At 35.0% G+C, this 15029-nt stretch overlaps 1 protein-coding gene across 1 annotated transcript in view; it reads left to right on the top strand.

Annotated features, from left to right (window-relative positions):
* LOC148947814 (prostaglandin reductase 1-like) overlaps nt 1-15029 on the top strand; it is a 135807-nt gene that overhangs the window by 44435 nt on the left and 76343 nt on the right. Inside the window, exon 2 of the mRNA XM_089095460.1 lies at nt 799-928. Within this exon, the coding sequence (XP_088951586.1) occupies nt 799-928 (130 nt within the window). The remainder of the gene's footprint in view (nt 1-798; nt 929-15029) is intronic.

The following is a 15029-nucleotide window of genomic DNA, read 5'->3' as shown; positions in this document are numbered from 1 at the left end:
TAAGCAGAATATTCCAAAATTTCTTACTTTCTTCATTATTTTTATTTGTCATACTTTCTTGCTGGCTGCTCATGTTTGCATGGGGGAGGGGGAATTTTCCGAAGGAGAAAATTTTCCACGGGGGGCATATGCCTAGCAACGTTTTGTCACCCCAAACAAGTCTTATGACCAACAACTGTTGGCAGGGCGAATCTTCAGCATTTTATTTGGGGGGGGGGGGGCAAGAGGGGTCCGTATCCGGATAGTCAAGGGGCAAGGGGTATATAATAATTTTTTCCACATTATTGGGGCAACTGCCCCCCTTGCCCCGCCCCCCCCCCCAAATGACGCCCCTTATTGTTGGTGACTCTATCCAATCAAAAGAAACTGCAAAAAATTCAGCAGCAAATGTCAGTACCAGAGGAAAATTGCTCTATGAAAGCAAAACGTGTAAATTTTCGACTGCTTTTACAGTTCCATTTTTTTTTTCTTGCTAAACAGTGGAACAAGCTCATACAACCGAAGGGAAAATCCTTTTGATAATAATATGTTTAGCAATTAGGAATTGGGGCGGTAGAAACCTTCTTTTAGAATGGCATTGATCGGCCACACTTTTAGAAATAGAAGTTTGGTTTGTGACTTTCAATAATAATCACTCAAGTACTGGTCTACATTTTCTTGCGATGACTTGTTTTTTTCTTATCTTTTCAGTTTAAGTGATAAGTGATTATCTTGTAAATTTAAGTGATAAAGTAAATGGTGAATATAGAGCAGAAACTTTTGGCTGTTGTACACTGGGGTAATTGATTTCATTTACAGGTAAAAAGTGAGCTACGGGATATTAATATGAAAACAAAACAATTCATATTTGTTCGTCACTTCGTCGGGGAGCCAAAACTTGAGGATTTTGAATTGATTGAAGAGGAACTGCCACCCCTTAAGGATAAAGGTATGATTGACCTGCTCTTCTATTTCTTTCTTTCCTTTGTTTCTTCTTTTTTGGTGACAGTGTTGTATGTATATTCTAAGCCAACAAAAGTTATCAAAATACGTTTTTCAGCAAGACAGTAACTAGGGGTTCACTCTTAAGACCGCTCCCCCTCCCCCCGAAAAAACAGCATCAAAATACACACGTCTTTCTATGTCTTTTTTTTCTATGTCTTTTTTTATTATATGACCCCGAAATGCGAATTCGGCCCTTCGGGGCTTGTGATAGTCATTTTTCGAAATAAATATCTTATCTATTATTAACACACTTATTAAATATTATGCTGCTACGGGTAGGCAACCCATTGATTTAAGGGAAATTGGAACCTCCTCGGAGGGTGTAAAGAGGCAGGCTTTGAATATATTGGGATGGAGGCGGAGCGTGCATAGCTGTGTTGGCCTCAGATGGCTTGGATCTGCAGTGAGCTGTTAGTAGTAGTATTAGTAATTACACAAAAAGATATAGAAGGACTATTTCGGTGGTGATCAACCCACCCTCCAGAAAAATAAAACATGGGCTTGTTACCTCCAAGTCAGGACATATGTGAATGATTTTCTATAGCTGTTGAGGACTCCACCCGCCCCTCAAATACCTACCTGTAGAAACTGTTGTATTTAGGTGTTTATCATTGATGGCCACCTCCAAAACGTGTGCTAAAGCATTCTTTCAGTATGTTCAGTAGGTCTGGGAGACGCTATGAACACAGAGAAACAGAGAGTTTATGTGTAACAAGTGATGTACCTCCAAAAAAAATTTAGTTCTTTTTACCTGCTTTTATAGTCCTTACGGAGGACTATCTGAAGTTTTTCCATCTAAATCTAAGCATGGTTACAGCAATAGTGGCTACCTAGTAAAGAGCAAACCACCGCCCATACTAACCGAAAGCTTGAAAGCACGTTTTCTAAGATACTGTCTAGTGCGAAAGATTCCTCAATGGAAGTTAATTCAGAAATAAAAACTATTATTCAGATAATCGACCAATAACTTATGGTAATGAAAATAAATTTTACATTTTTGAAAAAGAGCTTAAAACCCCTCAAGTACGACGTCAAATCGAAATAAAGGGTGCACCATTAAATCATAATTTTCGAAAAGCATACTTTATTGATTTACAGCCCTAATCTTGAAAAACAAGTAAAGTCGCTCAGGAAGGGGTCTATATTTTATCCTTAGAGGGAAGAGGTTTGAGGTAAAAAATTTGTGTCTCCAATCTTAACGAATTTGGAAACATTAGCTACCGCGGACCTTAGGATTTATATACGGTGAAGCAGTGATGAAAATTAAAAGAACGTATCTGTAATATCTCGGGGGCAACTGTGAGATTGAGTTAAAACCTTCGGAGAGTGTTTGGTAAGGGCAAAGGGAATTCAATTATTATGCTTGAGGAAAGAGATAAGAGTAACAAAATGTTTTTGCCTGAAAAATGACATATTCTTTTGTATTGAAAGGTTGAAACTTGTGTCTATCAGCAGATGGGTCAAGGGAACCCTAATGCATAGAAAAAACTTGCAATAAATTTGTTACACCAGAAGACTGACCCAGTTTTTGTTTCCGATCACCTAGGGCTTGTAATTCCTTGGTTCAGCCCAGTCACATGACTTTGAGTATTTTGGTCATTCCTGACCAAAAAACTGAAAGATTTGGGACGCACAAAAACGGTGTATTAAGTTTCATCTCCTCAATCAGTTTGAAAATGACATTCATCAGCTTCTTGGCCATATGGGTCATATGGAGGTTCTGGTTCCGCTTGTGCCCGGCTCAAAATCTTGATTACCCCCCCCCCTCTGTTTTCCAAAAATTTTCAGGCTAAATTTTAACAAAATTTGCATTTACTAGCAAAATTTTCAATTATGAACAAAATTTGAAAACAAAATACCGCAAAAAGAAAATTGAATTCGGTCTACCAAGGGCGGATCCTGGATTTTTTTTCGGGGGGGGGGGGTTACTAATTTTTGACTTTTTCGGGGGTGTTTACTAATTTTTGACTCAGTTTTCGACAAATTTTACTGATTTTTACCTAGGCTTTACTAATTTTCGACTCGGTCAAAAATTGGGGGGGGGGGGTTCAAACCGAGTAACCCCCCTGGATACGGCCTTACGGTCTACTTATTTTTGTGATGTTTTTGGTGATGAAGAAATGGGAAAAATTAAAATCTCGGGTTCAATTTGCTAATGCTAACTGCCAGCTGCGCCCTTAACTTTATTTTATTAAACCGGAATTACAAAATCATTATAACCGTTAGACTATTTATATGAAATTTTTGCGCCCCACGAATTTCTGCGTCCGGAGCAAGTATCCCCTCTGTCCCCAGAAAATCAACTTGAAACCAATTTTGGCTATATCCGTTTGTGAGGCCCAGAAACCGGCCCAATTTTGCTCTTGTTTCTGATAGGTTTGAAACCCCAGGGTATGTTTTCAGGCAGATGGATCCAGGGCTTCCACTATCCCCGAATTTTCGGGGATTTCCCCGAAAATCTATGTGTTTCCCCGAAATAAATTTGGTTCCCCGAATACCCGAAATTTCTCCGAGAATCACCCTATCATGGTGTCACCTCCAGTGACTGTCCCAAGCAAATATTACTTTACTTACCATAATTTTTCACTGCTCTCTAGTTTGTTAATTTTCGTCTCCTGTGTTACTTTGCATAAAAACCAGACCGATACAATTTAAGTATAGACGGTTCTTCATATGTTCGCAAAAGTATCATTTTTCTGAATTTAGATTAAACCATTTCGAATGCAGCATTCCGATTTCTTTAAGATTCTTATATTTACATCATTCGTGGTCAAGACAATCTTGACAAAATTAGCCAAGAATTATACTTGAAGTTGTATGGAACGTTGAGTTGGGTTTTGGGTTTCGAAATTGAACTTCTATTTTTAAAAAAATTGTTTTCAAAAATGCCGAATCGAGAGTTTAAATAATGTTTAATACCTGATGATTGCATGCATGATATATTGAAGGAATTGATCTTTTTCCCAGGAATTCTTACCCTTTAAATTTTTGTTTCATTCGGTAAGTAAAAATTAAGTTCTTTTCTGTTTTATCTGAGAATTGTATTTGTCTTACCACCTTTTATCCTCAAACGTATTCACCTTCCATTCCCCTCACAATTATTATTCTGGTACCTTCACCCGTGTAATATTTTCAGTGGACGTAATATTTTAAACTGCAGTTTTAGGATCTTTTTACGGTCTTCCAAAGCTGTTAGTTAGGCGAAGTAAATTTTACACAAAATATATCCTGCTCAAATTAGGGATAGTCTAGTAAACTTATTTAGATATCTAGGCCTACCTTTACAACTTCTAATGCTTTAACAATTAGTAACCCTGTATGAAGGCTAATCCTGCAATAGAAACCAAAGAATTTAAAGAAAATTTGGTATAATTGTATTTCTTCTTAAGAACTATCCCTAAATACAATCTAGGCCTACCTTTACAACTTCTAAGGCTTTAACAATTAGTAACTCTGTATGAAGGCTAATCCTGAGATAGAAACAAAAGAATTTAAAGAAAATTTGGTATAATTGTATTTCTTCTTAAGAACTATCCCTAAATACAATCTTCTTACCGTAAAAATTGCAATTTAAGTTTAAATTTACTTTTTTTAATTCAGTTTCTGTTTGTTTTGAGTTTTAACATTGTCACTTACTTGTTGGTTGAATTTTGTCTATTTAACTTACCTATCTAGAAACCGCAAACAATATTTGTTTTTATTTTTCAATATTAATGAATTACTGAGATTAATGACTTAACGAAAAATTGCTACTGGTATTTACAGTTTACATGTGTTCAAACAGTGTGGTAACGATGTATAAGTAAGGAGCGACCCGGCTCAATACTAATCTAAACTCTAAATACCGGAATTTTGATACTAATAGATATATCAGCAGAATTGACCTACTATGCTGATTTAAAATGTATAAGTTTCCTTAAGTTCAGTATTACAGTTCAAAGACTACGAGCCAGAGAAAATTTTCTTGATTTTTAAAAAAAGGGAAAAACACTCACCAAAAATCTCAAAAAATCTTAACGAAAATAACACTGTTAGATTCAGCGTGTCAGAGAACGCAACTTTAGAGGGTTAAAGCTCCTATCAGCAAAAATGTGGACTTTTCCAGAACATATATTTTTTTCCATGTGGATGGCAATTATGCCCCCTTTCACGCGCCCCCCCCCCCAAAAAAAAGAAATAATCGTCTGATCAAAGTTTAGAGATACCGTAGCCATTTTGTTCAGTATAGTTTAGAGACCCAATAAATTTGTCTTTGGAGTGAATTTGACCTCCTACAGCCCCTAGGGAAAAGTCTTGAAAATATAAAATTTGCCCATTGTTTACGTATAATATGTGTTATTGGGAAGTATGCATACTTTTTTCGGGTAAAGGATTGAATTTTCTGCCGATGGATTTTCCGCAGGGAGAACTTTCCATGGGGAAGGTTTCCGGGGGATGAAATTTTTGAAATAATATAAAAAAAAAGTTTTTTTCATCTTAAAGTACGCTTAAGGAGCAACATTGAAACGAACAAAAAAAAAATACATGTATGAAGGGGGTTGACCCCTCTTCAATACCTCTTTCTTTACGCTTAAGTTTGAATTTAGTTTGATTCTGTAAGAACGACTACCGAAGAACAACTGTCGTTTAAATAGAACAATGAGAATCTTAACTACTAAAAAACTTCAGCGTGAATGGTCGGGTGTTTAGAGCGGGCAATTCCCCTTATTATGTTATCGTTTCTTTTCGTTTTAATTTTTAATGCTGCTCCTTGCTTTCAGGTGAAATTTATTTTTTATCCAACTCCTGGTGTAAGTTCATGTCTGCTTGCCGAATAATATTCATTAATTTGGTGTAAGTAGTTTGGTGTAATTTGGTGTAATTAAACTCCTGGTGTAAGTTCTTGTCTGCTTGCCAAAGAAAATTCATTAATTTGGAGAAATCATTGCATATGTTATTGCTCTGTACGCGATAATTGCCTTTCTATACTTTATTTTTGTCATCTTTCTGAAAATGAGTGACATAAAAGTCTGGTTTTCGGGCTTAGAGAATAAAGCAACAAAGATATTGTAAAACCTAAAGCAACGGAGTTCCAGAGTGTATTTTAGCCCATTTTTATTTCAAAACAATTTTGAAGTTTTTGCCGCAATCTCAGCAATAAGGGTTTTCAGCAATGGGTTCCAATCCTGTGCTTTGGCTCTAAAACCTACTCTGTAAAAGGTTTGATTTACCACTTGAGCTTGAAAACGAAGCTAAAGCCAATTTTGGCTCCCAAAATTTGCAACAAAATTCCATTCTGTTTTTTTCCCCGAAAATTCCCCGAATCTTGAAGACTTGCCCCCGAAAACTCCCCGAATTCTTAAGTCTTGTCCCCGATTTTTAATATTCGAAAGTGGAAGCCCTGGATGGATCTAATTAAAAGCAAAAACATCTTGAAGGTTAGTTGGATATGTTGATTATTAATTATTTAATGATTTATTAATTATTTCTATTTATTAACAGTGCGCTCTGCTTTATGTTAATAAAAAATAAATTCTCAATTTTACATAATGATCATAACTGTTCAATTATTTATTTGAATTTTTGCACCCCTAAATTTTCTGTGCCCGAGCAAGTCCCCCCCCCCGGAGAAAATATGATCTCGATTATTAGCGCTAATTCTTCTTCTTTTTTCTCATTTGTTATAAAACTTCATGTCATGTAGATACCTTTAATAAAATAAAATTTTAATATAATAAAATTTTAATTAAACATTAAAAGGTCAATAATAAAATCTTAGGGACTAAGAGAAACTCAAATCAGCAAAAAAAGGTTACGGAAACACATCTGGTTGTATTCACTTGCGATGTCCAACTTTATTCTTTTCTCAAGATAAAAAAGCAGAACTCTTGTTCATAAATGACCTTGCCATGGACTTAATTTAAAAAAAAAGAAGGAAAAACAGTTAAAGCAAAATAAAACATAACAAGGGCCGTGTAGTAAAATGGTTGATTAAGATACATGCATAATCAAAGTTGTCTACAAGATGGGGGTCAGGATGGCTTCAGCTCTAAAGAAGGCAAAAAATTACGCATAATCAATTAGGCAAAAAATTACGCATTATAAATTACGCAAAAAATAAAGCATAATCAATTACGCATAATTAATTACGCAAAAAATTACGCATAATTGATATGAATAACAATCTCCCTCCTCATCCACCAAAAATTCTCTAGTAAAACTTGTTACAAACTTATTGCACAAAACCCTTGTTGATCGAAAATGTTGACTGAACATTTTGTGCAACATCTAATTTGCAATCAATATTTAATTCTTAAAAAGAAAAAAAAATTACAGGTATTTATAATATTAACCAATAATAAAACCAAGCCAATTAAAAATGTGAAGAAATTAATTTAAAAAATTTCTAGAAAAGAAGTTTTCCAAAAAGTTTAGAACCATATTAAAACTTAAGACGAGTAGGAATAGTCGTACAGTAATTCCAAATTTAAGCGAACAGAGATTACTGTCAATGAATAGAAAAACCAAAAATGAACAGAAATTAAAATGAATAATCACAACAAACATAATGATAACAGATACTGCTATAGATCACTTATAAATGAGCAAAAATTAAAACGAATAATCAAGTCAAGCTTAAAAACGAACAACAATTACCAAACAAATATGTTACCAATTACCGGACAAAATTAGGGCCATTACCAATTACAAAAAAAGGAGTAGGGTGCCACCCTGTAAGGTTTCTGAATCCAGTCATTCGCGCTTTACTAAAAACAAAATGTATTCCTAGGCTTTTAGCGTGATAAAACTTACTTACTTGGATATTAAATAATCAGTCAACTGTCGTTAGATCTTACGAGGAATCCTAATAATTTTGGTGATTCTCTCTCTCTTTTTCTCTTTCTATTTTTTTTCGATGTTTTGACAAATAAAGAGCACTGCTGAAAATGCATACCGTTTTCAATAAAACGCATGGTACTCGCGCCGTTTAGAAAGTTTGAGAGGGAGGGGTGGAGTTGACCTCAAAGGCATGCTTATTAAATCTTTTGACGTTTGTGAACAAAATGACTGTTGTAAAATTTTGATGCGATATTTTTGGGGCTGCTAGAGGGAATGGATAGCAAATTATGGCATGGGAGGGAGGCTGCTTGCCCTCCAATCGCTTTTAACCCTAAAAAGGGTGCTAGAAGTTTCAATTTCCAATTGAATGAGCCTCCTTCCAAGCTTCTAAAATCACCCCTTTCATGCGAGGTAGCCAAGGAAAAAATTCTTTGGCCTATTGTCAGACCCCGTTTTGGGGAGCCACTATTTTTTTCAATTTTTCCTACTCATAGCCTAAGGAATTAGAATATAAATTTTGAGCTTGTGGGGAAATAGTTTCTGGGCCCATTTGTTTTTCCTGGGGGAGGGTGCCTTGGAGAAATTCTTTGTACATTCGGCTCCTCCGTCCCAAGCACTTGTGGCACTTGTGGAAATAAGCTTCAAACATATCAAGGATAGACAGTATTTAGCCCATTTCTGGGGTCCTTACCTCCTCTAAAGACAAAATCTTCGATCTTTTCGTCCAGAATATCTAAAATATCTTGAGCCAGCCGTACCCTCAAAGTCATGAAAGTCCCCTTCTTTTCCATTGTAAAACCCATGTGTAAAAAATTGGCTTATTGACTAGACCTTTTGACTATTTTTCTACCATTTTGTGCAAAATGGCTATCTCAGGACTTTGATCGGCTGGGAGGTTACAGGGGGGGTCAGGTATAAAAAAAAGCACAGTAGAGGGCTGTCCGTCCTCCTCCGATCATTCGAAATCTTAAAAAGGGCTCTAAAACTCAATTTGGCTCCTTCCAAAATTTCTGCAACCACCTTTTAGATTCGAAGTAGTTTGGGAAAAAATAATAATTTATAGAAGGTATATTGCTTTTTACTAGACAACCACGCTAGAGCGTTGTCTATGGTCTCGTATTTTCAAACAAATCCTTATTCTTATTAGACGAAAAGAAAAACTTTATTCGTAGAAATATTTTCGGTTGAAGCATTCAAACTTACAATGTACAGAAATGACCCAAGACAAAAGAAAGTTTTAGTCCCTTAGAGCTGTCTTGTATATTACAGCAGGTTGAGCACTTTACTGAAATCACAGAAGATGTATACACTCAGCATTCAGGAGTTTCGGGGGGGGGGGTGATCAAAAAACGAATAAAGACAATTTTAGACCACTATTATTCATATATCCAGAAGGAGGTTGTCCATCAGGTCAATCTCATGAAAAGTTTACTCCTCTTCCCTTTGCACCCTGTTTGCTCATCAGTATTCCTTTTGTCTTTTTTTCATAAAGTTTTCCTTCAGAAAAGGGTTGAAGTAAACAAGTTCAAATGCTTAATATCTGAAATTTAAAATGTTGTCTGTTCGATGTATTCCTTTGCCAGCCTTTCCCCCAAAATTATTTCTTCTTTTGTACATATTTTTGCTCTTGTTTTCCTTGCGAAAGCTCAGTAAAATTGATCAGCTTGTTCGTAAGAAATATGTTATTGATGACATCCTACTCTTTATCTTGCGTAGTTTCTGATTGTTTCAAGTTTGAATTTTTGTTCAACCTTGAACAGAAATTTACTTCGGTCAAAAAACTATATTTGGTATTTTTTTCAGTCAATATTTGTCCCTTCTTTTTGTATTTCAATAGGAGTATTCAGAATTGCATAAATCGGAAAAAAACTATTAGATACTTCTAATATATCCTAAACTAGGAACCTAAGATCAAATTATATTTTTTTTTTCTAAAACCGCAAAAATTTGAAACCAAAAGAATACGTCAAAAGAATATTATTTTATTATGATTTCAAATGCTTAAAATTGAATAATTTTAAAACAACGTATAAACAATTACTAATATTAGAAGTCAGCACATTTTGAGGGAAACACGACTCCCCTTCCCCCAAAAAATGAGCAGATAATGACGATCAAAGTTACACTATTAAATTGAGCACGCTCTGAAAACTCTTTAGTCAGGATTGCAGTCGAAAATCTGTCGAAGAAATCACAGAATTCTCTATATTTTCTGAGGAAGACAGCCACTGATACAATTTACATAGACTGATAGTATCGAACCTCGGTGTTTGGAATATCGGAAGACGGCTAGTTTAAGCCGAAATTTTTGGTCCCAACTGAAATTATTCTGGGTTAAAGTGACATCTTGTGAGGCAAAACAACGGTAGTTGTCTCAATAGAGCCAAAATGTTTCGAGTAAAAACTGCAAGATTGTCAGTTGGTTTGCAACCAAGACTGTATATAGCATCCTGGATTCTAAGGACATTTGTCATTCCATTGGTCCATCAGTACTTGCAGTGGTGCCTAGTCATCCAAGTGTTCGCTCTACATAAGATATAAACGGTTTTTATTCACATTTGTTTACTATTTGACAGCTACATTAATTTGGTTGGATTCATTTGACTGTTTCCTTTATTCATGTGTTGACATTAATTGCTAGGGGGTACGAGTAGTGGATCATTTCATTGGTCATTTTATTCATAACGTATCTTTTAAAACATAATTTTTTAACATCTTTTTAGTGATTTTTCAGATATTGGAGGTACCCCTCTCCTCCTGGACCTCTGTTCCAGGAAGTGCCCCTCTCCTCCTTTTGCATTGGTGAAATTTTTCCTTACATTCATAAGAAAATAGCAAGCAAAATAAAAGTTATTAAAGTCACAGCCATTTCGCAAACGGATTCCATAAATTGCATTATACCCCCCCCCCCTCGCTATATGATCCTGTTGAGACAAAAACGAGCCTCTGAGAGGACAGTTAATATCCCCACATTTTGCGTGCCTTGAATTTGACATTAAAAAGAAGAGGATAAAAGAAAGAATTTATTACCTCCGGGGGCATTATTGAGGAAGAGGGCGTTGAATAGATGTTTAAGTACCCGATCCTTTTTTTTACAGAGACAAGTAGCAAGCCTGTCTCCTAACCCAGGGTTGCCACCCCCTAGGGATTTATCACTATTTCTAGTGATATTTTTTATGTTGCCTAGTGATTTTGTTCTAGCTAGTGATTTATAGTGATTTTTGTTTTTAAACTAGTGATTTTTTAAAATATTACGCGTAGATTCATGATTCAATCGAATAAATAATACAAGAAGCTAATTAATAAAAAAAAAACACGCAAAATAGTGATTCACTATAGTTCCTAATATGTTCCGGGATAGCATTTATGCAAATATACTGTCTTTGAAACTTCCGATTTCCCACCATATGTCGATATCAGATATAAACCTCAGGGCGATATAATCAAGATATTAGCCGAACCTAGTTAATCGCAAAATTGCAACTATGTTCTATACTTCCAATTTCACAACATTTGCTTAGGTCGAATTTTTGTTTTCATATTTTTTTTTTCTATATAATCTATCAGTTCTAAATTAGATTTTCTTCTATAAGAACATTTGAAAGCGAGTAAATGGTGGATATGAATTCACCATCTACAGCTGCAAATTGAGCAGAAATGGAGTCATTCAAAAATAAGAAGATAGGTACAGATTAAATATAATTTTCTGAAAGAAAAAACGAAATCATTAAAAAAGAAAATAGGACTTGGTGCTTTTTATAATAGGACTTGTAATATAACTAGATAGATTAAATCTTGTAGTTTTTTTATTGAAGTCGGTTGGGAGTAAGAGGGGGGGGTATCTTCTCTGGGAATTGTCTTATGGTTTTAATCTTTACTTCTAATACCTAATCGATACTCCAATAATTCTCCAAATTCTCTTATTTGTATTGAAACAACTAATAACCACAGTTTACGTTCTATTCTTCAAGTTTTTGGATTTATGTGCCAACATATCAAACAGTTTGTGATAACAAAAAGATTAATGAAGCCTAGTTTTGCCCATAAAATGCTAAGAAACCGCGAAAATTTGCCTAAAAGAGGGAGGAAACCCCCACTAAAATTCAAAGAATTCTAATTGAAATCAAACCATTAGATTCGGTGTATCGGAGAACCCTACTGTAGGTGTTTCCAGCCCCTATCTGCAAAAGTGTTGAATTTTGTATTATTTGCCAGAAGGAAAATCACGAATGCGTGTTAATTTGTTTGTTTGTTTTTCCCAATAGCGATAGTATCGAACCAACGGTCCTGTAACATCGGGAGCGGGCTCCTTTGAAAGGAAATTAAAATTTCCTTTCATTTGATTTCCTTTTATTTGAACAAAAAGATCGGACGGCCACTATCCCCCCTCCCACCTCCCTTTTTTCTCCAGAATTTGTTCGATTGAAAGTTTGAGATACTCTTTTTGTTTAGCACAGTTGAAAGGTTCCAAAACTATACCTTTATATTTAGTATGACCCACGCAGGTAGGGCTTCCACTATTCCCGAATTTTTGGGGATTTCCCCGAAAATCTATGTGTCTCCCCGAAAAAAATTATTTTTCCCCGAATCCCCGAAAATCACTCAACCATGGTTTGACCCCCTAGTGACTATCTCTAGCAAACATTACTTTACATACCATAATCTTTCACTACTCTCTTGTTCGTTAATTTTCGTCTCCTGTGTTGCTTTGCATAAGAACCAGACCGATACAATTTAATTATAGACGGCTCTTTAAATGTTCACAAAAGTATTACTTTCTTTTATTTAGGTTATATAATTTCGAATGCAGTATTCCAAATGGTATAAAATTCTTACATTCACATCATTCGTGGTCAAGTATCTTGACTAAATTAGCCAAGAATTATACTTAAAGTTGTTTAACGGAACGCTCAGTTAGATTCTGGATTTTGGAATTGAACTTCTAAAGAAAGAGAATTAATTTGAATACCGAATCATAAGTTTAAATTTGGTTTTCCTTTGCTGTTTTCAGTTTTTGAAATACTGTATTGATGTTTAATACATAATTGTTGACCGCATAATATATTGAAGAAATTGATCTTTTTGCCAGGAATTCTTACCATTTAAATTTTTGTTTCATTCGGTGTTTAAAATTTAAGTTCTTTTCTTTTTATCTGAGAGTGGTATTTGTCATACCACCCTTTATCCTCAAACCTATTCACCCAGCACTCCCCTCACAATTATTATTCTGGTCCCTTCACCCGTGTAATATTTTCAGTGACGTAATATTTTAAACTGCAGTTTTAGGAACCTTTTACGGTCTTGCAAACCTTTTAGTTAGGCAAGGGAAATTTTACGGAAAATATATTCTGCTCAAATTCGGGATAGCCAAGTAAATTTGTTTAAATATGTAAGGCCTACCTTTACAACTTCTAATGCTTTAACAATTAATAACCCTGTATGAAGGCTAATTCTGAAACAAAATATTTTTTAAAAGAAAATGTGGTATAATTTATTTCTTCCGCCCTAAATACGATCTTTTTATCATAAAAAATGCACAACTCCCTCCCCCTCCTAATGAGGCAAAATTTAGCTACAGACTATGTAAAAGGTCGGGGAATAGAGGATTCAAACGGAAGTAACCCCAAAAATATTATCCATAAAAAAAATTACAATAAAGCTTAAAGTAAAAATTTGGGTATTAGGCTCATATTGTTTTCTTGTCAAGTTTTAAATATTTTCGGACATATTTATCACGAAAAGTTGATTGATATTGCCAAATACTGTTACTGCGAGGTTAAAGAATTAATAAATGTTATAGGATGTAGGGCTTACATCTCTCGGTACCAGGCCTTAGATGGACTGACATAAAAATGAAACTGCAATAAGTGTTATATTTGGAATATGGATGGTCACAGGGCTGGTGGGAGGGTTGGGGGTTAATCGGTAACTATATAGTAATTATGAGGTAACCAAAAGAAAGAAAAACATAGTAGAAACAAACAATGAAAAACATGTATATTCGGAGGGGGCATTTTCCGCACGGGGATGGGTATTTTCCGAGGGTATTTTTCGCGGGGGATGTTTTCCGCAGGGGTACTTTCCATGGGGAGTATTTTCAGCAGGGGAGCATTTTCTGCGGGGTATATTTTTGTGAGGAGGGGGGGTCCGTTTTTCCGTGGGAGGATTTTTTTCTGAGGGGGGGGGGTAAACACCTAAGTCCATAGAAGCAGCATGAAAAACTAATAATGTCTCAATTGTCATAAAAATTCTCTTTTTAATTTAAGTTTAAAGTTACTTGTTTAGTTTAGTTCTTGTTTGTTTTAAGTTTTAATATTACCCCGTACTTATAGGTTGAATTTGTCTATTTAATTTACGTAACTAGAAACCGCAAACAATATTTGTTTTTGTTTTTAAATATTATAATGATTTTCTGAGATTAATGACTTAATAAAAAATTGCTACCGGTATTTACAGTTCACATGTGTTCACTATTTTTCTTTTCTTTTTTTTAAAAGCAATTTTGAAGTTTTTGCCGCAATATCAGCAATGAGTGTTTTCAGCTAAGGGTTTCAATCCCGGGCTCTGGCTCTAAAACCTATTTTGTAAAAGGCTTGCTTTATTACGCAGATACAAGCCCTACTTGAGCCTGAAAAAGAAGCTAAAACCAATTTTGGCTCCCAAATTTTCGCAACGAAATTCGATTTTGTTTTTTTCCCAGAAAAATCCCCGAAACTTGAAGACTTGTCCTCGAAACTCCCCGAATTTTTAAGACTTGTCCCCGAATTTTAATTTTCGAGAGTGGAAGCCCTGCACACAGGCCCTGTGGATAGGTCTGGCGATGAAAATATGCTAAGGATAATAAGGATAATGTACGATCTATGAAAATCAGTTTCATAGCCACAAAGACAAATAACGAGTGACAAAATGCATTGGATATGTATAACTTGGGCTACATATTTGCACAGTAGGGGGTAGAGTTAAGGCTAGGTTGATACACCCCCAAACCCCCTAATATGTAAATATATAGCCCAAATCATATTATAATATAATTATATTATTAAATATAAACTAAAGTATTATATTCTCATCATATTTTGGCATATTTCATTAGGATTAATGTAAATTTACTTCTTGGGTTTGTTCCTTATAATTAACAAGTACCTCTTTTTTTTTATTAAAGAAGCAATAAGACAATGCTTATCGAAATTTTTTAAGGGTGGGATAATTTTTTTCCATGAAAATAT

The sequence above is a fragment of the Artemia sp. Qi Xiang Cuo genome, chromosome 10 (assembly GCF_049724085.1).
Source record: "Artemia sp. Qi Xiang Cuo chromosome 10, ASM4972408v1, whole genome shotgun sequence".
Lineage (NCBI taxonomy): Eukaryota > Metazoa > Arthropoda > Branchiopoda > Anostraca > Artemiidae > Artemia > Artemia sp. Qi Xiang Cuo.
The sequence above is the reverse complement of the archived record's forward strand: the minus strand, read 5'-3'. Positions and strand labels throughout refer to the sequence as shown.